At 47.9% G+C, this 22,730-nt stretch overlaps 2 protein-coding genes across 3 annotated transcripts in view; one reads left to right on the top strand and one right to left on the bottom strand.

The window, feature by feature from the left end:
• ACSF2 (acyl-CoA synthetase family member 2) overlaps positions 1-22,730 on the top strand; it is a 37,569-nt gene that overhangs the window by 9,800 nt on the left and 5,039 nt on the right. The window contains exons 5-10 of the mRNA XM_058817059.1: positions 1,714-1,832; positions 2,054-2,216; positions 2,617-2,712; positions 3,611-3,759; positions 4,389-4,480; positions 5,553-5,629. Of these exons, the coding sequence (XP_058673042.1) occupies positions 1,714-1,832; positions 2,054-2,216; positions 2,617-2,712; positions 3,611-3,759; positions 4,389-4,480; positions 5,553-5,629 (696 nt within the window). The remainder of the gene's footprint in view (positions 1-1,713; positions 1,833-2,053; positions 2,217-2,616; positions 2,713-3,610; positions 3,760-4,388; positions 4,481-5,552; positions 5,630-22,730) is intronic.
• CHAD (chondroadherin) lies at positions 6,885-15,337 on the bottom strand. 2 transcript variants are annotated; one of them, XM_058817062.1, is made up of 4 exons: positions 14,508-15,337; positions 10,713-10,876; positions 9,981-10,127; positions 6,885-7,760 (listed from the first exon to the last, which is right to left on the bottom strand). In XM_058817062.1, the coding sequence occupies exons 1-3, from the start codon at positions 15,285-15,287 to the stop codon at positions 9,986-9,988; spliced, it is 1,086 nt and encodes a 361-aa protein (XP_058673045.1). In that variant the 5' UTR covers positions 15,288-15,337; the 3' UTR covers positions 6,885-7,760; positions 9,981-9,985. The 2 variants fall into 2 exon arrangements, with proteins under 2 accessions (XP_058673045.1, XP_058673043.1); XM_058817060.1 differs by having other exon boundaries at positions 6,885-7,757.

Genomic DNA, 22,730 nt, shown 5'->3' with positions numbered 1-22,730 from the left:
GTGGATAATTTTTAGCAAAATTCTTTTGTATCAGTAACTGTGTAATGAGTTGTTGGGCTGCAGTTTGAATTCTTGTTGCATCCTGTCTTTAATCCTCTCAGCAGTCCTGCTGGTCACTCCTGTTTTCTCATGCCTAGGGGTTGCACTCACTGCTGCAGTGGAGCCCCATCTCCTCCAGGCTGGATGTCCTTGGGCTTCTCTGTCCTACTGGAATGTGCAACTCAGTTCTTGCCTTTTTCCCCAGCAAGGCTTTGGTTTTCATCTCCTCTGATTTTCTTCTCTAATGTAATCTGGAATGTTGATGGGATAAGGGCAGAAATGTGCTTCAGCTCCATGGGGAATTGCTCCTGTCTTGCCCTTCCAGATTTGCCAGCATTCCCAGCTTTATTATGCACCTTTGACACTGGGATCTCTGGAGTTCCTCATCACCCTAAGGATTTGTCTGTGTTTGTTTATTTGCATAATAAAATTTGTGAAGACTTTAGGGCTTTTCCTGTTGGATCCTGTCCATCTGTGCAGTCTGATTGGTATCTCTGGAAATATGCTTGGAATAACCATTCCTTGGATTCCTGCTGTATTTCCAGGGCTTGGTAGAAGCAAACTGATAGCGAGTTTTCATATTTTACATTCCTTGAAGACAGGTCTGCTGCCATTCAGGTTGAGACCATGTGGGAGAGGCCCAGCCAGAGACTCTTTATCTTATACAGCATCAGCCCTTCAACCTGCCCTCCTCTCCCCACACAGCATCTATTTTTCAGAGCTGGTTCAACCACAATTATAGTTTAAAGGAATTAGTAGTAAAAAATTGCAGAGGCCCAAAACAGCCTCAGTCCCCTGGGTTCTGGGCAGCCTCTTCCAGAAAACAGAGCAAATGTTTATCTTCCTTTCTGACAAAGTCCAGAGGGTACTTACAAATAATTTATTGCAGTAGCCTTTGTCTCCTTATTTCCCAGACTCTGGGAAAATAATGAGAACAGCTGAATAAATATGTAAATAGTTTATTGGACACAAATGCATTTTTTGGAAGATGAGAACAGTTTGCAAATCTGGGTCAAATTCAGAAAAATCTTCACTACTGAAAAAGAAACAAAAATTATTGGAGTAATTAAGGTGTTTTGTTTTGGGATTATGTAAATGTAAGAGTTGAATGAAAAGTGTTTTCATTTTCAAAATAGCTAGTGCTTTTTTCTTAGGAAAAGGAATACCTCAAAAATTCCACAAAAAAAACTTGGCTTGATTTAAGAGGCAGATTTTGGAAGTCCTTGTTTTTCCAAATTTCCTCAAAAATCCTCGTTCCAGATCAACACAAATTAATTTGCTTTAACTTTATTTATTTATTAATATTTTGGGACTGGGCTTTTTTTTTTTTTTAGATTTGAGACTCATAATCTGAACAATCAGTTGTTTGCCTTGTGCTCACAACGAAGGGTGTCAATCCTGGGCAAGGAGGGAACCTTAGGCTACAGCTCTGATTTCTTGAGCAGCAAAAATCATCCTGAATCCAGCACTGAGGAAGAGCAAAGCCCTGGCTGCACAGCTGGATCCAGGCTTGGGAATTCCCAAAGCACTGCTTTGGGAGTGCACAACTGTAAGGGCTCGTTTGCTTCAGTCATTGGGGAACTCCCTGTTCCTGTGCTGGGAGTGGCTGCTCTTTATCATGTCCTGACCATCAACCCAACAAGGCTGTTCATGAGTTTCTGTCTTCCTTCACAGGTTGGCTGTAAGGCACTGGTGTTTCCCAGTCAATTTAGAACACAGAAATACTATGATATTCTAAAGCAGTCATGTCCCGAGCTAGAAAAATCCAGTCCAGGGGGAATAAAGAGCAAAAGGTGAGTTAGGAACATCTGGTGTCTTTGCACTGCCCTCACAGCCATGTCCTGCCTTGTGTCCGCTCAGCTGCACAGCACAGGTTTTGCTGAAGAAAGACAGGAGGTCTCATCTGAAGAGAACAAGTTAGGCTGGCCCAGAGGTTTGCCCTGACCACTGTGTGCCTGTCTGGGCACTTTTCTCCCTGTTCTTTTATTGTTGATGGTATTTTTCTCTCTGCCAGGCTACCTGACTTGTCCATTGTCATCATGTGTGACTCGAAGCTGCCTGGCACCTTCCACATGGATGAGGTGGTGCAGGCTGGGGACAGCAGCCACCTGAAGCAGCTCAGGGCCGTGCAGAGGACGCTGTCCTGCAATGAGCCCATCAACATCCAGTTCACTTCAGTAGGTGCCCTGCCAGCTCCGTGCCCTGGGCTTGGCTTCCTCACTGGGAGCACGGGCTGCAATGCCACACATCACATTTTCTTCCTGTTTCCCTCTGAGACCAAGCTTTCAGCTTCTGCAGTGGGATGGAAAAAGTGTTGTACCATTTCCCCTTCTTCCATTCTTTTTGTTCAGCCCTTTGTCAAGGGCTGATGGAGATGAGACAGTGCCAGGTGAACTCTGTTCAGCTGAAATTGGGCTATTTTTTGGGATTCAGGTGCTGTTAAAAAAGTAAAACCAATCTCCCAGGTCTGATAGGAGAAAAAAGTGGAAGATCACCCCAGAGTCTGCCAGGAGGAATCTCCCCTGAGCTCATCCTCAGAAAAGGTGGTGTTAATACATAATTCCCTGTGTCTTCCAGGGAACAACAGGAAGCCCTAAAGGAGCCACCCTCTCCCACAGGAACATTGTGAATAATGCCTATCTGGTTGGTGTGAGGCTGGGGATCACAGGCCAGGTGGGTTTGGTGGGAACAGGGTTTGGGGAATGGAGAAGCCACATGTGGAGAATGCTGGTGTTTACTCAGTGGAAGGGCAGGATGTTTTACTGCAAATGACATTGAGGGATATTAATGCATAACATTTTGCATTTCAAGGGAGTTCATTGATCTTTCATTTTAGTTTCATGTGAAGGGGTTTTTTTTAGGCAAAAAAGCTATCTTTTTATGGGGGAAAAACATGAAATTAATCACTTTTCATTTTGGTGAATACTCATTTCAAATAATTACAAGACTCTGGATGTTAGCTTTGTATTCTGTTGACTGAGGTTTTAATTTGATTTACATGACTTGGTTTCATGTCATGTTTACAGTCTTATAACTCTTACCAGGATATGACCTCTCTTTTTGTGGTTTCTTAAAGAAAATGTTAAAGACAAATATTTTCTTTTGAAGTTCTGAAGTACTTATCTCTAGCACATCAGCTTTGATCCAGAGAATAGATGAGTTGTTTCAATCAGTCTTCAGAGCCTTTGGTGATTTAAAAACAAAAAGAAAGTAAAATGGATAGCATGTGCCAAGTCCTGCACATTTCATGCCTCTCACAGCACTCCCATTCGTCTCTTTTGGTATATAATGTATAAACAATAGCAGACCAAGGAGTCCAGCAAAGAAGAGACATTGCAAAATTACAGGACGAAATGTTGACATAAAAAACTTCCCAAACTAATTTTTATTAAAGGCAGGATGTGTCAGTTGTGTTTTCAACTAACACGAGCACAGTGGACTGTCACATTTCCAGCCAAGGGGATCAGGAAAAATGTCACTGCTCAGATCTTTGCTCTTCAGCAGGGAGATGGGCAGGACACACGCTGGGAGGTGTCCTCTCCTCTGCTCACGGTTCTCTGGTTGATCCCAGGAGCGTCGCTGTGTGCTCCCTGCGCCTCTCTACCACTGCCTGGCGTCGGTGGGAGGCTGCATGGTGATGGCTCTGCATGGCACCTCCTGCATCTTCTCATCGCCCAGCTTCGAGGGCAAGGCTGTGCTGGAGGCCGTGTCTCGAGAGAAGTGAGAGCCTCTTTTGCTCAGGGGCAGTTCTTGGCCTCGTGGCTCTGCTCCTTCCCTTGCCCCACCTGCCAGGACCTTGCTTGTGCTCTTCCTTCCCACTGTGGGAGAGGCAGATTTGCTGCTGCACTCTATTGCCCAGGCACTTCAGGAACCAAAGTCTGCCTTTTCAGCTGTGCTTGGGAGTGTGTCATCCTTCTTCTGAAATTAAGGAATCCTTCCTGTTACCACAGGGCTTTGCTTGGGAAGCGTAGTGCTGTCTTGGTTTGCCGTGGCTGCTGTGTTTTCACAGCTGAACACCTGCCCTCCTTTTCCAAGTCCAGCTCTGCTGCTGGGACAGTGTGTCCATATTGTTCCTCAAGTACAGCTTGGGAAAGGAAGATGCTGTCTGCATCATACATGTACATAAGTCTCTGTATTTTATGCAGATGTATGTCTGTGTATGCTGATGAACAGCACATCTGCTGTGCCTGCCTCTGTGCTGCTGCCCTGCAGCCCCAGATGGGACAGGAGGGGATGGGACAGGATGGGATGGGACAGGATGGGATGGGACAGGATGGGATGGGTGCTGAGCTGGGGCTGCCCCAGTTTCTATCTCTGCAGCTTTGCCTTTTTATCCCTTCTTTCTCAAGATGCTCCATTGTCCTTGGCACACCCACCATGTTCATAGACATACTCTCCCAGCCGGACTTTGACTCCTATGACCTGTCAACTCTCCGGGGAGGTAAGTCCCAGAATTCAAATGGAAAAATCCTGAGAACCAGGATATTCGTGGTTCCCTGCTGGGAGACCATATTTTTAGTTTTGTGAGCACACATCTCTTCTGATGGGAAGAATTTAGTTGCATGAGCCTTGTGTTTCCCCCCTGTTAATTTGATGCTACATTTCTTTTCCCTGGGGAATCCTTCCATCATTATGTATTTTAGGACTCCTTCATCTGAAGGCAGTCTAGGGAAAGACCTTTCTATTTTAGCTGCAAGGGGAGGTGTCAGAAGAGCTTGATTTTCCTCCTCTCTCCAACTACCACCATGTGGCAGCAGATGCTTTCTGTGTGTCAGACCAGTGCAGTCCGTAAAGCAGAGCCAAGCTCAGATTTCTTCCTCAGACCTGAAGTTTCCTGTTTGTTTCTGAAGTCATTCATGCTCATGCTGGAGGGTGTGATACATGTGCTGGAGCTTCCTCTCTTCTCCCAGCCCACCTTGGAAATAGCTGGGCAGACCACCAGTCCTTTTGAGGCAATGATAGTACGGAGAGGAGGTGGTGCTGGAGCATAAGGAAATATTTTAGCAAATTACCTAATCATCTCTGCTATGTGCAAAACAATCCTGTCTTCATCCTGTTCCCCACCAAAGCCCATCTATTACCCTGCTCCTTTGCTCTGTCATCCTAGGTTGGAACAGGTGGCAGTGGGATCTACCCTCTCCCAAAAGGGCTGCTCTGTGCAAGGCAAGAGGAAAGGTTTTTGGTTTTATGGTGATGATCAATGAGAGTGTTTGTCCCACTATAAAACTGTGTCTCTTTCTGCTATGAATCTTTCCATTTTTGGGGAAATGTAGGTTGGACTAGGTTTGAGTTACAGAGTTTATTTTCCAGTTGAGAAAGGCAAATTGGCCTTGCTGCAGCCTTTGCTTCTAGAACAACTAGGATCTGTATAAAAAGATTTGGGAAGTATTTTGACAGGAACCAGTGTATCCCACAGGTCTTGCCAGCATTAAATCTGGGAGTGGAGAGCCATTTGAGGGACAACTCCTGGGAATAAATAGCTAGTTTCCAAGGTATTTTCCTCTTCCTTCCAGGAATTATTGGAGGTTCTTCTGTTCCCCCTGAGCTCATGAAGACAATTATGACCAAGATGCACATGCCAGAGGTTGTGGTGAGTTGTGGTGGCTGTGACCAGACCTGCTAGGGGTGTTGGTCATGGTGAGCCGCCAAGTTTGGGTTCTCTGGGTCACAGTGGTACCTGGTGGTCCTGGAGCTGCTGGGATCAGGCTGAGGAGGGAAGGCTCAGAAAACCTGGACAACAGAAGTGGGGGTTCTGCCTGGTTGCTGCTGAGGTGTCTGGGGAGGAAGCTTCAGAAGAGGACAAGGCATCACATTCAATGTCATTAAGTGAAATTCTGCTGCTAATTCCAAACCTTTTACTGACATTCAGTTGTATACACTGCCAGGATTATGGTGGCAGAGGCAATGCTGGTTCATGCTGGTGTGGGTGGGTGCTTATATTCCTCTTGGTGTGGAGCTGTCAAGTTTCCTTGCCCATCCTGGATTTCCTGTGGATGTAAAACCTCATTGCATGGTTTTTGTCATGTCTGAGTCAGGTTGTGGCAATGAAATGCTGCACTGCTAGAAGGGCAGCAGAGCTGGGCCACGTGTCCTGCTGCTCCACCACGCTGGGCCTGTGCCAGAGCCACCAGCCTGTGCTGCATGTGGGGGACAGTGGCCCTCTAGGTGACACATTTCCTGGGCATGTCCTGCCATCTGCATGCAGGATGAGCCAGAAAAGGACTATTTTGTTTTGCCCTAAAGGAGATTAATTTGTTACCATGCTGCTTCCCAAGGCTGAGGAAGCAGCCAGTGGTGATGGATAAGCGTGGCTCTGGGAGGCAGATCAGGCTGTTGTTGCTGGCAGACCCTGACTGCACCAGCAGTGGGGTTTTACAGGGACAGCTCTGTGCTCTGCCACAGACCAGGGGAATCCAGGGCATCCATCCTGAAACTGTCTGGGATGCAGCCAGGTTTTTTTCGTGGATATGATGCTCTTAATGCCGAGCTGGAAACACCAGGGTTGGTGCTGCTGCTTGAGCTCTGTCAGGTGACAGCTACCTATTTTCATAGTAAAATTGAGTTTGGCCTCACAAAATATTTTCAAGCATTACTGTGAGAGCCCAGGACTCATTAGGTGTCACATGCTCCTGTTTTGTAGCAAGAGAAATAATAAAACCCTCCCAAACAGTTGCTCTGCCCATGGGATAAAGAGGATTAAGTCTATATTTGTGCCACTGGTCTCATGTTACTGCTGATCCCTCCAGCCCTCAGACAGACACACAGAGACTTGTTGATTTCATCTTTGCAGCAAGAGCTTTATACAGAAGATGTACATAAGAAAATATACAATTCAATTTCTATATGGGAGGCAGAGGAGTTTTCATCCTCTTAAAGGTCATTTACACTGTTACAGAGGAATAAATAGACATATATTTATATAACTCTTCAGGATTTAAAAAGTAGTTGAATTGCAACTGTGGCTTTGAAATAGCTGTGACAATCATCCTGGTGTCCTGCTAGATCTCTGGAGTATGGGTGGGAAGGAGAGGAGAGGTGCCTGAGCCCGCTGCACCATGCACACCTTCTCCTCCTGGACATCTTGGAGACCCCACAGAGTGGGAGGGAAATCCAGTCTTTAGATGGCTCCAGGTTTGGAGGTTCCCAGTACTGTTTCCCTTAAAGGATTTCTGGCCAATTTTGGGAGATTGCTGCCTCAGGGCCACTGGCTCTTGGTCACTGCTTCACCTGTCCCCTCAGCCCTGGCCTGCAGGGATCCCCTCTGTGGGAAGGCAGGGGAGTCTCTTTGCATGGCTTGAGACCAATTTTCCTTATCAAGCAGCTGGGGGAGGGATGCTCCCACCTTCCCATTTGCTCCCTCTCCTCTGGAATGGGAGAGACAGCAACCAGCTGGTTGATCAGGGATGTGGGTTCTGTTTCTTCTGGGAAAGATGACTGTGTTTTACCAGCAGGATCTAGCTTAGCTTGTCTTAGTGTGGTCATGCATAGTTTAGTTTTTAAAGAGGCCTCTTTTAAAATACATAGATGTCAGAAAAGATTGAGAAGGTGAATTCCATCCTTGTGGTCAGCAGAGAAGCAGGGATTCAGAGGAGGCTGCAGGTGTTCATATATATCAGAAGTGCTTCCTGACAGGTAGGAGAAGCTCAAGGAAGGACTCAGAAGTCAGTAGTTTTCTGATGGTTGAAGTGACCGGTCACCAGGACGGGCCATACTGGAGCCTGCTAGCATTAAAAAAGAGAGAAGGCCACACCTTTAAAGGGATTTTTCCAGCAGAGCAGTAAGCTTGTAACATTTGTCTATTTTTAAACCGGTGGATGAAGCCCATACTTGAAGGTGAAGAGTTTGGAGTCAAGGAGCTGTTACAACTTCCTACAGCAGAGGAAATGGGTCAGTCCTATCTCTGAGCTACTCTGCCAACTCTCTGTGTGACTCCTGAGGATCTTACCCAAAGTGCTGGTGGTCAAGGAACACTTTCTTGGCAAAGGAAGGAAACCCAGAACGAAATCTTCAAGAGTGGTGGAGTATTTTGATGCCCTGATTCTGAAAATCCAGGGAAGGTGTAGTCTTAGAAACTACCAAGCAGCTTTTCATCTTAAATGTACCCCAAGTCAGTCCTCATCCCTGAAATACAGACCCCTGTACGTGACAGCTGCCTGGCTCTCAAGGGGTGCATGATGAAATCAGAGGCACTTTCATAAAATTCATGCTCACCACACTGGAGTGGGTTTGTGTACCTGCATTTTGGCACTGACACCTGAAGGCACTGAGCTTTGTCTTCTGCAAGATTGGAATAAATAGTTTTCTGTTTCATTAGCACTTGTAAACCTGTTTGAGGGAGCTGGATGGAAAGTGCTACAGGAAAAAAAAAAAAACAAACCAGGTATTATTGTCATGGTTTTCTTATTCTCCCCATGGAGGAATGAACTGGGATTGAGTTCAGGCAGGGAAAGAAGATTAAGAATGGTCAGACCTGTAAATAAACTATGTTTAAGTACAGTGGTTTAGAAAACTGAAGTTTTTCCGTGCTTAGAGCAGAACTTTTCCTGGCCTGTATGGAATGACTGGTATTTCCATCTCTAATCCATAAAACCCTCTGGCACTACAAGAGAAATAACCACTTTGGAAAGGCACAGAGCAGCTGGCATAATCCCTGACATTTTGGTCATAAATTTCCTTTCTCCACCCTGATGTGCATATCCTTACTGAAGTGGGGATCAAAAGGCCATAACATGGCACAATGCCCACCTCTTTTCATACAATGCAGTGCAGGATCACTGCACTTTCTCTAACAAATGAGCAAAGGTCCCTTCCCCAAGAGCTTACAAACTTGCAGGCTCATTCAAAGTCCTCTGGAATCTGTACAAACTCCAGGCCTATTTCTGGGATGGGAAAAAGTAAAATGCTTGGGGTGGAGTGATGACAGTTGTGGCTTTTTTGCTCCTCTGCAGGCTGAACTTAATACCCCGGTAGTTCCCAGCTGTGGAAGGTGTCTGTGTGATCAGTTTTCACAGTTGGTGTTTGCCTTGGTGGCTGTTAGCAAGCAAAAGCTCATTGCTGGAGGGGAAGGCAGCCTGGTGTCTGAATCACCTCCTTACCCAAAGAATATTTCCTATCTTGAACCTCCCTCCTCTGGGATACTCATTTGAAGGCAACAGACGTTTTTAAATACCTGACTGTCTTGGAGGGAATTGTAGTTGTGGAAAAGGAAGTGCTGAATCAAGAGCTGCTCCTTATGAAAGATATCGACTTTCCTATGGGCTGGGCAGTCTGGGGCAAGACTTCCCAACAATGCTCTGTCCTGAATTTCACACCAGGCCTGGAGAACCTATATAGGGCAAAGGGCTGGGCATCTCCAGCTGGTTAGAAAAGTAAAGCTTGTGTGGTCCCAGCTCAGGGTAGGAGTCAGCTAAATCCACCCTTGTTTTGATATATAGTGTTTATCCCTTTTGCATAACAATTACATCTTGACTTGATATAGGGCTTTGGTGTTAGGACAGGGTGCATGTCACCATAGTGCCTGAAGCATGATTGAGGCTTAAACCCTGTTACAGTGTAGGGCTTTTGGTTTTTTTCCTTATGTACAGTGATTGCTGCAAAAAGAGATAAATTTTTCCCATGTTGCAATAGAAGCTCCGAAGATTTCAAAATTATTCTGTGTGTATTTTCAGGATCCTTACTTCTCTATTTCATATTTATTTACATGTTTTGCCCCAGGCCTGTCTTTAGCCCTATAGTTTTTTCACAGAGCTGATTCCATCCCTGATGCTTCTGGCAGGTTCTCTGCTCTGGGAGCTCATGGAGCCAGGAGATGGTGCAGCTCTGAGCAGAGACATGTGTGGGTGGATGGATGAGCTGCTGTAAGCCAAACCCTAGTGGCATTTAAGACTGATGCCACCAAAGGTGCTGGGGCCTCTGTTGTGACTCAAGGGGAACATTCTTACCGTGTTTAATGGCGGCTTCCCTTCCTGGACCTCTTGGTGGGCAGCTTGCAGGCGCGGAGGGCCGGGGTGTCCCTGATGGGCTGTCCCCGGTGCTGGGCTGGGCTGGAGCACGTGTCCTCAGCACGGGTGCGGTTGCCTTTCAGCCACCTGTGGCACAGCGAGGCAGGGAGAGAGGAATGTCACAGACATCTTTTCAGAAAAATCTTTTCTTTAAGATTTTTCTCCTTTCTGAGAAGCTGTGGCCTTAGCAACAAATGTAAACAATGGTTATCTGCTGCTGTGGAATGCAACAGGTGGATCCGTGATTGGTCTCCTGTGGATGTTTGGATTTACTGACCACTCACGGCAGAGCTGTTCTCGCTTTCTGCCAGGACACAGACCTTTGTTATTCATTCCTTTTCTATTCTTAGCTTAGCTAGCTTCTGAGAACTTTCCCTTCTATTTCTTTTTAGTGTAGTTATTATGTAATATATATCATAAATTAATAAATCAAGCCTTCTGAACATAGAATCAACATTCTTGTCTCTCTCTTCATCCTGCAACCCTTACGAGCCCTGTAACAGAGGAATTTGAAAAAGAAGCAAACCACGGACAGCAGGGTGGGCAGAGAGCTGCCCGGTGTGCCAGCGGTGTCCTGGCACCACGGACAGCAGGGTGGGCAGAGAGCTGCCTGGTGTGCCAGCGGTGTCCTGGCACAGCTCAGGCCCAGCAGAGCCCGTGGCAGTGCCGTACTTGCGCAGCGGGGCCAGCTGGCAGCTGCAGTGCCAGGGGTTCCGGGAGATGGTCAGCGTCTCCAGTTTGTCGAAGGGGAAGTTTCGGGGCAGCTGGGTGAGCCGGTTGTTCTCCACGTGCGCGGTTTTCAGCACGGTCACGCCAGCAAACGCGTTGTCTGCAAACTGAAGCACAAAGGTTTGTGGTGAGGAACGTGGAGCTGGGGAATTGGCACTCCAAACATGGGGGCCTCTGTTCCAGACTTTGAGTGTCATAAGAACAAGGCACTGGGACATGCTGCCCAGAGAAGTTGTGAATGTGCTGTCCCTGGAAGTGTGCAAGGTCAGGATGGACAGGGCTTGGAGCAACCTGGTGCCCATCTCTGAGGGTTTTGCAAAGGGATGATCTTTAATGCCCCTTGCAACCTAGGCTATTCTATCATTCTGTGAAGTGTGGAGAGAGCAAGAGAAGAAGCTGTGAACAGGGAGCTGGCTTGCTGGATGCTCTATACACTTGAGAGGCAGCAGGCTGGTGGGCTCATGGTTGATGGAGTCTCCTACAGGGAGAGCTACATCCCAAATCTATGTGGGATTGTCTTTGCAGCCACATCTCTAAATAAATTTAAATCTGGCAACCCTTTTTTATTTTTGAGCAATAATTCTCCATTCTAAATGAAGATATATTCTGGTATATTCCTTTCTAAGGCTGGAAATCCTCCCAAGGCCTGTTGCCTTGCCTGGAGCAACTGAAGGAGGAGTGTTTGTGGCCTCTGAAGGGGCTGTAGACTTTGGCAGTGCCTGGGGGCTCTGAGTGGAAATTTACACTTGGCATTTGAGCGATGTAGAAATACAGGCAGGTTTCCAGCACCTCAGCCTCCTCATTTTTTCTCATTTCCAGTGGGTTTTTTTGTAAGGGATGCTGTAAAATTTGTGCTTTCTTGGTTGACAGGGAGGCTTTAAAGTAGAGCTTCCCTTAAGAAAGTGTTAAAAAGCAAGAGAGGCTGTAGATCAGACTCTGCAGCTCTCTCCTCTCTTCCCTGAAGCCTCATCCCTGATGTTTTTCAGCCCATGGTTACTCAAGTTGGAAAGTTGTTGAAAGCAAACCCCTCAACATTAACTTCCATGGCAGTGATGGATTGGGGAGGGGCTCCCTGACAAAGCACAAAGCTCTTCTTGGCTATGACAAACCATTTCTTCCCCCTCTCAACGTGAGGGGAGAGCTTTCTCTAAAGGTTGGAGAGGACACTCACTAGGTCTTCCCAAAGCCCCAGGACCTGTGCTCCCGTTTCTGAAAAGAACCTTGCGCTTCTCATGGACCATGAAGGTGTGTTCATGCTCTCTAAGCTGAAAAGCTTGACAGAGGGAATGCACTATTTTAAGCCATGAACTTTTGTCATCTTCCAAATTAAGCATTGCTGGATGGGATTAGAGCTTAGCTAGGAGACTCCCAGATCCCTATGGCTGCTAGACAGTCAGCATTGCTGGTCTTCTCCTTCCAAAGCTGAGCTGAGCTCACGATGCTGGACTGTGCTGGTGGTGGAGCTGCTCTGAGGGATGCTGGCACGCCATGGAGGGGCGGGAGGGCTGGACAGTGGTGTTACTGTCTCAGCTGCTCATTCCTCTCCCAGCCCCATGAGGAGAGTTCACATCTGCTGCTAACAGCTACAGAGCTGCCTGCCAGACTGTGTCTTTGGGAAGAAAAGGGTGATTTTTGTCCCTTATTCAGGTGGAGGATTACTGCTGTTAAGTTATTTTACACTGAATACACAGACAGGGGTGCCTGTCTCATGTTGAGGTACAAGGAGGGTCCTGGCCTGTGCAACACAGCCCTGTGGGGTCCAGTGTGGCTCTGTGATGCTGGGGGGAGATGGGACCTCTGTGCTGGAGCCTGAGCCCCACCTTTTACTCAGGCTCTTCCTTTTGTTCAGATGTAATTTAGGCTGGAGTAGAATTGCGTGGGTTTACTCTTGATCAGCTCAAAAATCTTGAAGCCATGCAGGGAAGAGCTAAGGACAGCATGTTTGTGAGGGAGAAAGGGCTGCAGTAAAGATGCTGGCAGCACTTAGAGCATTTGGTGGTGATTTCCTGGATCGTGCAGCCTCCGTGATTAGATGTCTCTTAGCAGTGCAAAGTTCACACGTGGGCTGTTTGGGTATGAGACCTTTGAGGATTTGAAGGGAAAATGAGCTGGAAGCTTTCTATTTGCAAGCCCTAAAGCTGCAGAAGCCCCCCCCTGTTAGTGCTGATCCCATAAAGTGATGTCCTGTTGGGCTGCTGTGGAGGAAAGGAGGCACTGGCTGCACAAGAGCCTTTTAAGTTCCTATCCACAAGTGGTCACTGTAGAAAAAAAAAAGTCCTTTTTGCTGGCTAGAATTGTTAACCATTGCTTCTTGGTCAAACCAAGGATGCTTATTTCCCTGGAACACCCCAAAGTCTAATTTCTTCAACATGTAACTTGGAAGTCTGATATCTCTAGCTGGTACAGCATTATGCTGCAATATTTGACTGAAAGTGCCTTAGAACTGAGTCTACAGAAGTGCTGTCAGACAACATCTAAGGTCATGCCTAGCAGAGGCATTCAGGATTAAAACCATTGCCATTAACCTGGAGAGGTTAACGCTCAGAGTGGACAAGGGCTGAAATGCTGAAGTTATTACTCAACTGGTTTAGTTAGTGTTGTTCTGCACCTGGACAGACCGTAATTCCAGTTTTGTAGCTTTTTGGAATTCTATTTCCCTTTGAAAACTCTGGTTTTATGCATTTCTTGTAGCTTTCATGTGATCTGTTCATCACTGCGAGACTGAGTTGTGAAGAAATTCTCTTTTTCATCATATCTTCCTGCATGTGGTGGGTGTTGCTTTGCAGTGCAGTCCCAGCCTGGCTCACCTCGACTCTCTTTGGGCTTACTGGCAAAGCACCATCCCAGACAGAACTGTTCTGTTCTGCCTGCAGCTCCCTCTCTTTCCAGCCATGGAGGATTCTCCCAGGACATCAGGCTGCATCAGGATGCGGTGCTGGGTTCTGCAGCACTGCCAGGCTTTTCAAAGTCCTAAAACAAGTGATTCCCTGAGTGTGATACTCCTGCCTGTGGATCCTGCTTTCTCACAGAAAAAGGAGGGGGTTGTTTTGCCCTTCAGGATACCTGAATGTCCCTCCTCCCCTCCAGTGGGAACAGGGCTCCTTTGTGAGATGCTGCGAGAGTTCCTTTTGAGACAGCATCAATAAACAAACCTTTCTTTGTAATGTGTCAGGTTGGGAGGCAGCGGGGAGGTGAAGGTCTGTACCCCTACCTGTCTGCAAGGCAGGGGTAAGAAACCAGGACTGTTCACAGCTCCTCCAATGAACCTCCCTCTCCCAGGTACCTGGGCTGAGCAAAGGAGGCAGAGCAGCTCAGTTCTGCAAGGTGGAAGTGCCCTCCACTATGAGGGACACGCTCACCTCTCATCCCTCACCTTGTGTCTGTGAATATGGAGGGTTCCTAATTGTTCTGGAGCATCCCAGATACCTTTCTCAGTGTCTGGTGTCACCTCCAGCTTGGGAGGGAATGCACTGCCTTGCATCCATCCAGAGGGCTTAATCAGCTCCAGATAATTTGGTTTTGCATAAATAACTCAACAGAGGGGTGGGGTGTGCTCTCTCATCCCTTGCTTGAGCCACGTCAGGGTGCAGTCAGTGCCTTGCTGCCTGCAGAGCCTACAGACCTGCACTTCCCCTCTCCTCTCTAAGGAAGGGTCAGCAAACCAAGGGCTTTGTAAAGGGGAAGAAAAGCGAGCCCCATGATTCTGATCTGCGGCAAGTGGAAGGAGAAGGAACTCACCTTCTTCAGTTTCATGTTGTCCAGGTGGAGTGTCTGCAGGTATCGCCCGAAGGACTGGAAGGCATTGTCAGGGATGACCTCAATTGGGTTGTGAGAAAGTTTCAGTTCCTCCAGCACTCTCAGCTTACTCATTGCATTCACAGGGTAGCTGCTCAGCTGGTTCTTGTCCAGGTGGAGGACAGCAAGGTTTTCTACATCCTCCATGGCCCCAGGTAGGAGGTTGGTGAGGGAGTTGTCGGAGAGGAAGAGCCAGCGCAGATCTTTAGCCCCGTTGAAGACCCCTGGTTTCAGCTCCTGGATTTTATTGCTGCCCAAGTGCAGGATGAAGAGGTTGACAAGAGGGGAGAGGAGCCCTTTGGATAGGTCTGGGATCTTGTTCTTGTCCAGGTACAGGTAGGTGAGATCAGAGAGATCATCAAAGGCTCCTGGCTTGATGACACTGATCTGGTTGTCGGTGAGATAGAGGTAGACCAGGCTCTTGAGCCCCCGGAAGGCTCCGGTGGAGATCTCCTTGATCCGGGAGCTCTGGAGGTGCAGGGACACCAACTTCTTCATGTCACGGAAGCCGTTGGTGGGCAGGATGGGGAAGTTGTTCTTCTGCAGGTTGAGAAGCCGTGTCTGCTCAGGCACTTTGGGGATCTTCTTGAGCCCCGCGTTGTCACAGATGACGTGCTGCAGGTCCCCGCCGTGGCAGTGGCAGCTGGGGGGACATGCCTGCATGGTGGAGACCAGACATGCCAGCAGGCTGAGGACACCGAGGAGGAAGCCTGACCCATTCATGGTCAGATCTGGAATCAAGTGTGGTGGGAAGAGAAGCAGGAGGAGGAGAGTGACGGGTGAGGGGGAGAGAGAGAGAGAGAGAGTTTGCAGCATACTGAACACAGCCCTATTTATAATGTTATTAAAAAGCAAAATCCCTTCCCACAAACCACAGGCAGCAGCCAGTTGGAAACAACTGGCTTTGGGAACTGACTGTGAGCTTAACCCCTTGGCACCAGGCAGAGGAGTGTCCACGGCCCTGCCTGGCCCTGCTTCTGAGCAATGTGCAGGAGTAGTTTTCATCTCTGGAGGAAAATGGGAGGCAAATACTCGGGAAGAACCAATGCAGACCTGCTCTGTGAAGAAACTCCCTGCTGAGCAGGGCCCAGATTCATCTGCAGGGGGGCAAAACAGCCTGCTTTGGTTGAACAGAATAGCAGGGAGCACTGCTGAGCTCCACAGCCACCTCCTGCTGGAGCTTCCAGCAGATTCTGGGGTTCTGCTTAGCCTCAGCTGGTTTGGGGAGAAGCAGCGGGTCCTTTTCTCACAGAGGAAGGTTCCTGGTGGGGGTGGGATGCCTTTTTTCAGTGATTCAAGAGGAGTTTGCCTAAACAGGGATTGGAGAAGGTGGGAGTGCTACGGGGTCATGCCAAAGGCCAACAGTGCAGCAGTTGCTCTTGCAATGCAAAATTTTGGTTGAACACTTCCAGATCTAGGCTGCATTGAAGAGCTGGCCAAGAAAGGGAGTGCAAAGACAGTCTTAATTTCTTTTCTTTCTGCGTCTTTTCTTATGAACAGTTGAGGATAATATAGTCATGGTCAGGACACCTGATGCCTTCCAACAAGGGATGGGGCAGCATCAGAGCCTGCAGGGCAGTGGTGGGACATGGGCTGGTAGGAATGAAATGCCAGGCAGTGGTGTAGAGGTAGGTGGCAGTGCCTGTGGCTCTCAAGGCAGAGCTGTGGAACGAGAAAAGCATTGGCATTGGTAAAGAGATGGAGAAGTAGCAAAACAAAAGAATCACTGCTGGAGCTGGGAGTGGCATCTGCCTTGGCTCCTGTCTTAGGGTAGTGGTGGCAAAGGTGAATTAACATCACAAGGGATGTCTCCTGCTCTCCCAATAAAGAAGGTTAAAGCAAAGCAGTTAAAAGCCCCAGCGCCTGCTTCTGTGAGCATGAAGAGAGAGATCCAGGGGTTGCAGGGTGGGGTTTGGAATTGGAACATTTTGAACTGATTTCCAGCCAGTTCCTGGCTGCAGCAAACAGCTGAGAGCTGAGCATATAACTGTGAGCTTGTTGAGATTTCTGCTCCCGAGGCTGGCTGCAGAGCCCCAGTGGAGCCTGTGCAGAGGCAAGACGGGCTCAAGGAAGGGAGGGAGTCCAAGGGCTGACTTGGGACACAGACTGGCGTATTCACTGAGATTTCTGGGTTTTTCCATTGTTGCAGGGAGGAATCAGCTGGCGCTGCTCCGGACCCTGTTATGCAAACGGCCTGGCAGCCCTGCTCTGGTCAGCAGCTGTCAGTCTGAGCAGTGTTTGCACTGCAGGACTAATTTGGGGCAGAAAATAGGCTTCTGGGGTGGGAATGTGGTTCTGGTGAGTCTGTGGCCAAAGGATGATGTAATATGTGGGACCGTGGGGCAAACCAGGCCATGTCAGGCTTTCAGTGTTTGTCAGCCCTGAGATGTGATGCCCTGGAGCAGCTCACCTCAGCACCAAGAGATTCTCACCTCTGGGCAGATGATCTGACCTTGAGAGCTCCTTGCTCCTGCTGGAGGGACCTTCTGTTACTGTGGGATTTAAAACTCTTTGATCCAAACAATGGTATTTTGGCTTATGCCTGGTTCAGTAGGCCCCACAATGGTCATGCACGTGCTTTTCACTCTGGAAAAGCTCTTTGAGTGCCTTGGTCAGGACCTTTGAGACGGAGAAGCAAGAGATAGACAGAACCTTCTGCATTTTCCTTCTTTGCCTCTTCAGTTTGCTGTTCCATGATTCTGAGGATGCTCCTGAGTGTGCACTGGTCATAAAGCTCAGGCAGGCAGCTCGGGGAATGATTGGAAAAGAAAAAAAAAATCACCTTTAAAGCATCATCTTCTATCTACTAATTGATTTTATTCTTTCTCTCTGAGTAGGTTCAACCACTTTAATTTTCACCGTAATCATTTGATTAACAATTCCTGCAGTTATGTTACTCTGTGCAAGAGCAACTGGTGGGTGATATTTGAAACCCTGCCTGTTTCTGTTGGACTCTGAATCTGGGGACTGAATCTGAGCTCCTTTGCTGAGAGTCTAATACTTGGATTTCCCCTTGCAAAAAAGAAGTCATCTAACAGCTTACTGCTTCTGCAGAGATTTTGGCCAGTGTGGATCAGGTTGGAGCAAAAAGCTGGTGAAGGCCTGGCAAACCCCATCCATAAATGCATTGTACCCATGTATATTTCTGGAACAAGACCCTTTTCAAAGGTTAAACTGCTCAAACTTAAAACCTCCTTCTCTTTCTTCCTCTCACTTTCCTCCAGCCTTTTTATGTTTGCTGGCTGAAACTGCAGATCTGGGGGAGCAGAGACATTCTCTTCCTGCAGGGATGTGTGTGCTGTGGCTGTGGACACCAGTGAAGTGCAGCTTCCTTGTGGAAATGCTGGGACACAGCTGCCACGATGCTGGTGTGAGGTGGGGGGCTCTCCCTGCTTCAGCACTTGTAGGAGTGACGGGGGTCACGCACGGTTGGGACGGACAGAGACGAGATCTCTTTGAAGCCAGGTTGTATAACTGGGGGTTCATTGCAAAGGGCCTGGGTGCAGGGCCCTGCTGGGAGCTGCCAAATACAGCTCAGAGCAGGCCCAAAGAGGAACAGAGAGAAGGAAAGAGCATGGTAAAGAGAGAATGAGAGAGTAAAAGAGAGAGGATGAGAGGGCAAGGTTCCTGTTACAATACAATAAATCTTCTTCTGGTTGTGGAATTTGGGGTTTATTGCAAAGGGCCTGGGTGCAGGGCCCGGCTGGGAGCTGCCAAACACAGCTCAGAGCAGGCCTGAGAGAAGAGAGGGGGAGAGAGGGTAAGAGGGTAAGAGAGTAAAAGCATAAGAGGGTAAATGGAAAGCAAGTAGGTAAGTGAGTGAGAAAGTAAGAAGAAGTAAGAAAGGGAAGAAGAAGAAGAAGAAGAAGAAGAAGAAGAAGAAGAAGAAGAAGAAGAAGAAGAAGAAGAAGAAGAAGAAGAAGAAGTAGAAGTGAGCAAAGTTCCCGTTACAATACAATAAATCATCATCTTCTTTGTTGAATATTCTGATTCTCACTAACCAATCTAGTACAATATACAAATCCCACAGCATTTCCATACAACGTATAAGAATCACTACATTACCATACTGTGTTACATTTTAAACCCTAAAAACTCCTCTTTGGGCCCCTTCTGCCAAACTGGCAGGGTCTGCTCTGACCCTTGGGCCTGTCTGCAAGCAGAGGGTGTTGTTCCATCAAAAGGGGATTACCTTCAGCCAGCCACACCATTGTTTTCCAGTTGTTCAGTAACTAAGGGATCTCAGAACTTGCTTTCATTTCAATCTTGCTTATAGTTTCTATATTCTCAAAATCTTTTGCCAGGCAATCATATTTATAAGGCTTTCCTGTTCCATCCTCCCCAACAAGCACTCCTGCCAGTCCTGATCCTGAAGCATAGTTTAGGTGGATGCCAGGTTATTATTGGGGGGAAAGGTGTCTTCTCCTCAGATCCATTTCTCCAGACTCAAGTAGTGAATAAAAAGAAGTTCTTTCCCTTGGTATTTTTTGATTTCCATGCCTCGGCAAGCACATTCCTGTGGTGGGAGCTGTTTGGCATCTGCCACAGCTGGCACCTCTCCCCTGGCTCCAGGTTGTTTGTATTTTGAGCTGCTCACTAGACAGCTCTGCTCTTCCCACACCAAGTTTTGCAGCCCTCAACTGGCCAGCAGATGTCCAGCCTGGGTCCCACTGGTGGGTGGCTGGCAGTCTGCAGTGACAATGGAGCAGTGTTGGTGTCCCTGTGCCGCGCTCAGGGCGAGCTCAGTCCTGCCCAGCTCCTGCCCCACGTGTCCCCTGGGACCAGCACTGCAAGGACATTGCAGAAGAGGCAGGATTATCCCGCCACTTCTCTTTCTTAATTGATTAACAGTTCTGCAAACATTCCTGGTGATTTGTAGATGCTGGACTCCCCTCCTCTCCTTCTTAGAGGTGTTGTGGGCTAAACGAATAAATACAGTTTTTGAAGCAGTATAAATATAGATTTGGGGTGTTTCTTTGATGTTGCAGGTCTGACCTGGTTTGATACAATACTGGAGATAGTATTTTCCATGTTTAATCCTTGTTTTTATAAGTATGAAAGTTCTGGCATATCAAGACAGCTCCATAGTTAAAATAGTCCATTGCTCTTTTAGGCCTGATTCTGTAGCTTTTGGGGGCTCCAGATCTGGTTTCCTGTGACAGTGTAGACTTGCAATCACCTTCTCGGAGTGGCACCAGTGTAGCTGGCCTTGGGGTGCAGCTCTCCTCTTTTTGGCTGAAGGTGGGGGCTCAGGCATCTTCTGGGGGGGTCCAGAAGTGTCCCAGCTCTCGTGGAGCTGAGCCCCTGGCACAGGGTTGGGAGCAGGGTGGGAGAAGGTGCAAGTTCAGCAGCATCCCATGGATTTGTCCCAAAGGCAGAGTACACTCCAGTGTTTGAGGAGCTGTGGTGGATGGGCAAAGGAAAGTCCCAGAGGTTTTCTTGAGTTCCCCTCTCTTCCAGGCACCTCCTGTCCCAGCAGTAGCATCCAGGGTTCTGTGTTCAGACCTGAATTGCCATTTTAATTTTAAATTCTTGAAGAGTCCCATCACTGCAGTGTGGAGGCTGCTTGTTGAGCTGGAGGAGGTGATGGTGGGTCTACCTCCTTCCTTCTGATGGTTTTCTTCCACTGTAGCATGGCCTCCACCCATTGATGTGTTGCCAGTTTGGCTGCCCATTGATGTCCACCCACCCTTCCCTTCTGCCGATTCCAGCAGCTGCTGGATGAGGCTCTTGGCCTCTCCTGTGAAGCTCACCCAGCCTCTCCCTGCAAGGCACCAGATGTTCCCTAGCATCCCACTGCTCTAGCCAGGACTCTTGTCCTGCTTTGCAGAGCCTTCTTCCCTTGTGGAGCACCACTGATCCATGCAAGACTTCTGACTTTCCCAAATGTTCCCCAGCCATTAGTCCCCTCTGTTCCCAAAATGGAAAATGGGCTTCATGTGGTGACAACATTTCTGCTTGTCCTCGGCCTCCCCATCCCACCCCACCTTGTTTTGGGGAGATCTGATGAGTAGGTGATTTCTGTAGCTGTGGAAATGGGCTGTGAGAACATTTAAAAGGCCTCATTGAAATAACAAGACTCCAGACTTCCAGCCATGTGTTTGGTTGGAGCTGAGCTCTCCAAATCCATAGGGATGTTATCTTTGCCCCGAGAGTTTTGCTGAGTTTCCTTGTCCATAGCATCCTGATACCTCCAAACCAGTGGTTTTCTACCTTCATGTGACCTTTGTACATTTCCTCTCACTTTTTCATTTTATTTTCACTTTTCCTAAATGCATTGGCATCAGCACTAGGGAGGATGGAGTTAATTGCACAGCAAAGACCTTTTATCACACTGTGGGTAAACCAGTGACTGCCCATGTCTTTGCTGGTTGCCACTGGGCAGCACTTCTGCCCTGCTGGCAGGAAGGGGGAAACACTTCCAAGCCTCAAGGCTTCTGCTTGGCCTAGAGAGAAGAGAGGCAGCTTTAGCTCAAGACCACGAGGAGCAGCTTGTCCTCCCTGGGCAATAACACGAGATTCATTCCCAGGGCAGGCTCAGCCTGGGCACACTGGGTTGTCCTTTTGGTCTCCTCCTGAGGCAAAGCCATTGCATGCCACAGCACAAAGAAGGTGCTTTGGGCACCTAATACCTCTGGGATCTCTTTAAAGCCCCATCCAAACTGGGACTGTCTGGCAGCTCTCTTGGTGGAGAGATGTCAACAGGGTGGCCACCCTTAGAGATTTGTCCTGCAAGACTTGTTTGTTTGTGTCCTGATGTTTTTGACACAAAGATGGTACTGTTTCTGGGGAAGGAAATGAGATCTCAGTGTGACACAGGCTGGATGTGATCAGAAGTTGTTTTTTTGCAGCAGCAGCAAAGTTGACCTGAAGGCTCAGGAATATTCCAGTACAACTGGGGATAGTGGGATATCTCCAAAGCAAGGAGATGCATGTTCCCAGGGGACAGAGAAGTTTAGTGTGATCTTGGCAGTGAGCAGCTGAGGGAGGGAAGGTTCTTGCTCAGTTATGAACGATTTTGAGCTTGCTGTGGTGGGAAGGGATGGGGTTGACTCAGGGAGAGATATCCAAGACAGGCGCCCTCGGCACGGGTTTAGGAATAATCAGATCCATCCAGCATGTTACACTGAGAGGTGTTCAAAGGGCCTCTTAGAGGTCCCTGAACACATCTCTTGGGCTGCCAGTCTGCTTTCTGTTGTTCATGATGCCCTCTTTGAAGTCTGAAAATCCCTATTATTTCACAGTCAATTTGCTGCTTTTTTCTGAGGCCAATATTGTCTCCAGCAAAGCTCAGTTTCTGTAGGCTTTAGTTTGGCAGTTCAAGCCCTGCCATCATCATCCTCCAGCGTGGCACTACTGGAGGGTGGTGACGAGGAGGATGAAGATCCTCCCTGAGGATCCTCCATGAGTGTCCTCCATGGAACTCATGCCTTTCTGCAGCCCTGACCTTCTGCTCCAGTCCCAGCCAGTATAACCCACTTGGGGTGCTGGTGGTTAAAACCCCAGCCTTTTCATTACAGCCTTTCAGCAGCAGTTAAATGTGGAGGACACTGGGTGTTTTTATTGCTGTTGAATGCCAGGGAAAACCAAGGAGCAGAGGGCTGATGTGGCTTCTTCCAAGTTATGCAGAAAATAAGCAGCACAGTTGGGAAAAACCCAGGGTCTTCAGAGTCCCCACAGTCCCCACCAGGTCAACTTGCCTCCCAAATGTTTACTAAAGAGACTGAAGTCTGATTGTTCTTACTTTATTTTTAATTTTTAGAGGCTTCCCTCTTTAGGCTGTTTTGCCTGGTCCACAGTGACCAGTATTTGAACAGCACTGGCAGGAAATGTTTGGGAAATGTGCTTTAAAAAACACAGTTCTGCTAAGATGTTCCTTTTATTCCTGGTTTATACAGAGGCTTGGGATTCACAAAGAATGAATCTCTTGTTGGTAGGAGCAAGTTAGGCAGCAGTTTGTTTTGGACCTGTCTTTGTCATCACTGAGGGCAGGACTGATCTGGGTGTTGGGGTGTCACTTGTAGTCTTACAGTAAAAAAAGGCTTTGAGGTCAATTATATTTTGTATTCTTGTAGCTCCTCTTGAAGCCAAGGGTCCAAGCTGGAATCTTTGCCTCAGAAAGCTCTGCTTTGACACCACATACAGTGGAAATTATGGAGCTGATGC

This window comes from Ammospiza caudacuta, chromosome 19 (assembly GCF_027887145.1).
Source record: "Ammospiza caudacuta isolate bAmmCau1 chromosome 19, bAmmCau1.pri, whole genome shotgun sequence".
NCBI classification, from domain to species: Eukaryota; Metazoa; Chordata; class Aves; order Passeriformes; family Passerellidae; genus Ammospiza; species Ammospiza caudacuta.
This window is presented reverse-complemented; position numbering and strand designations above follow the sequence as displayed.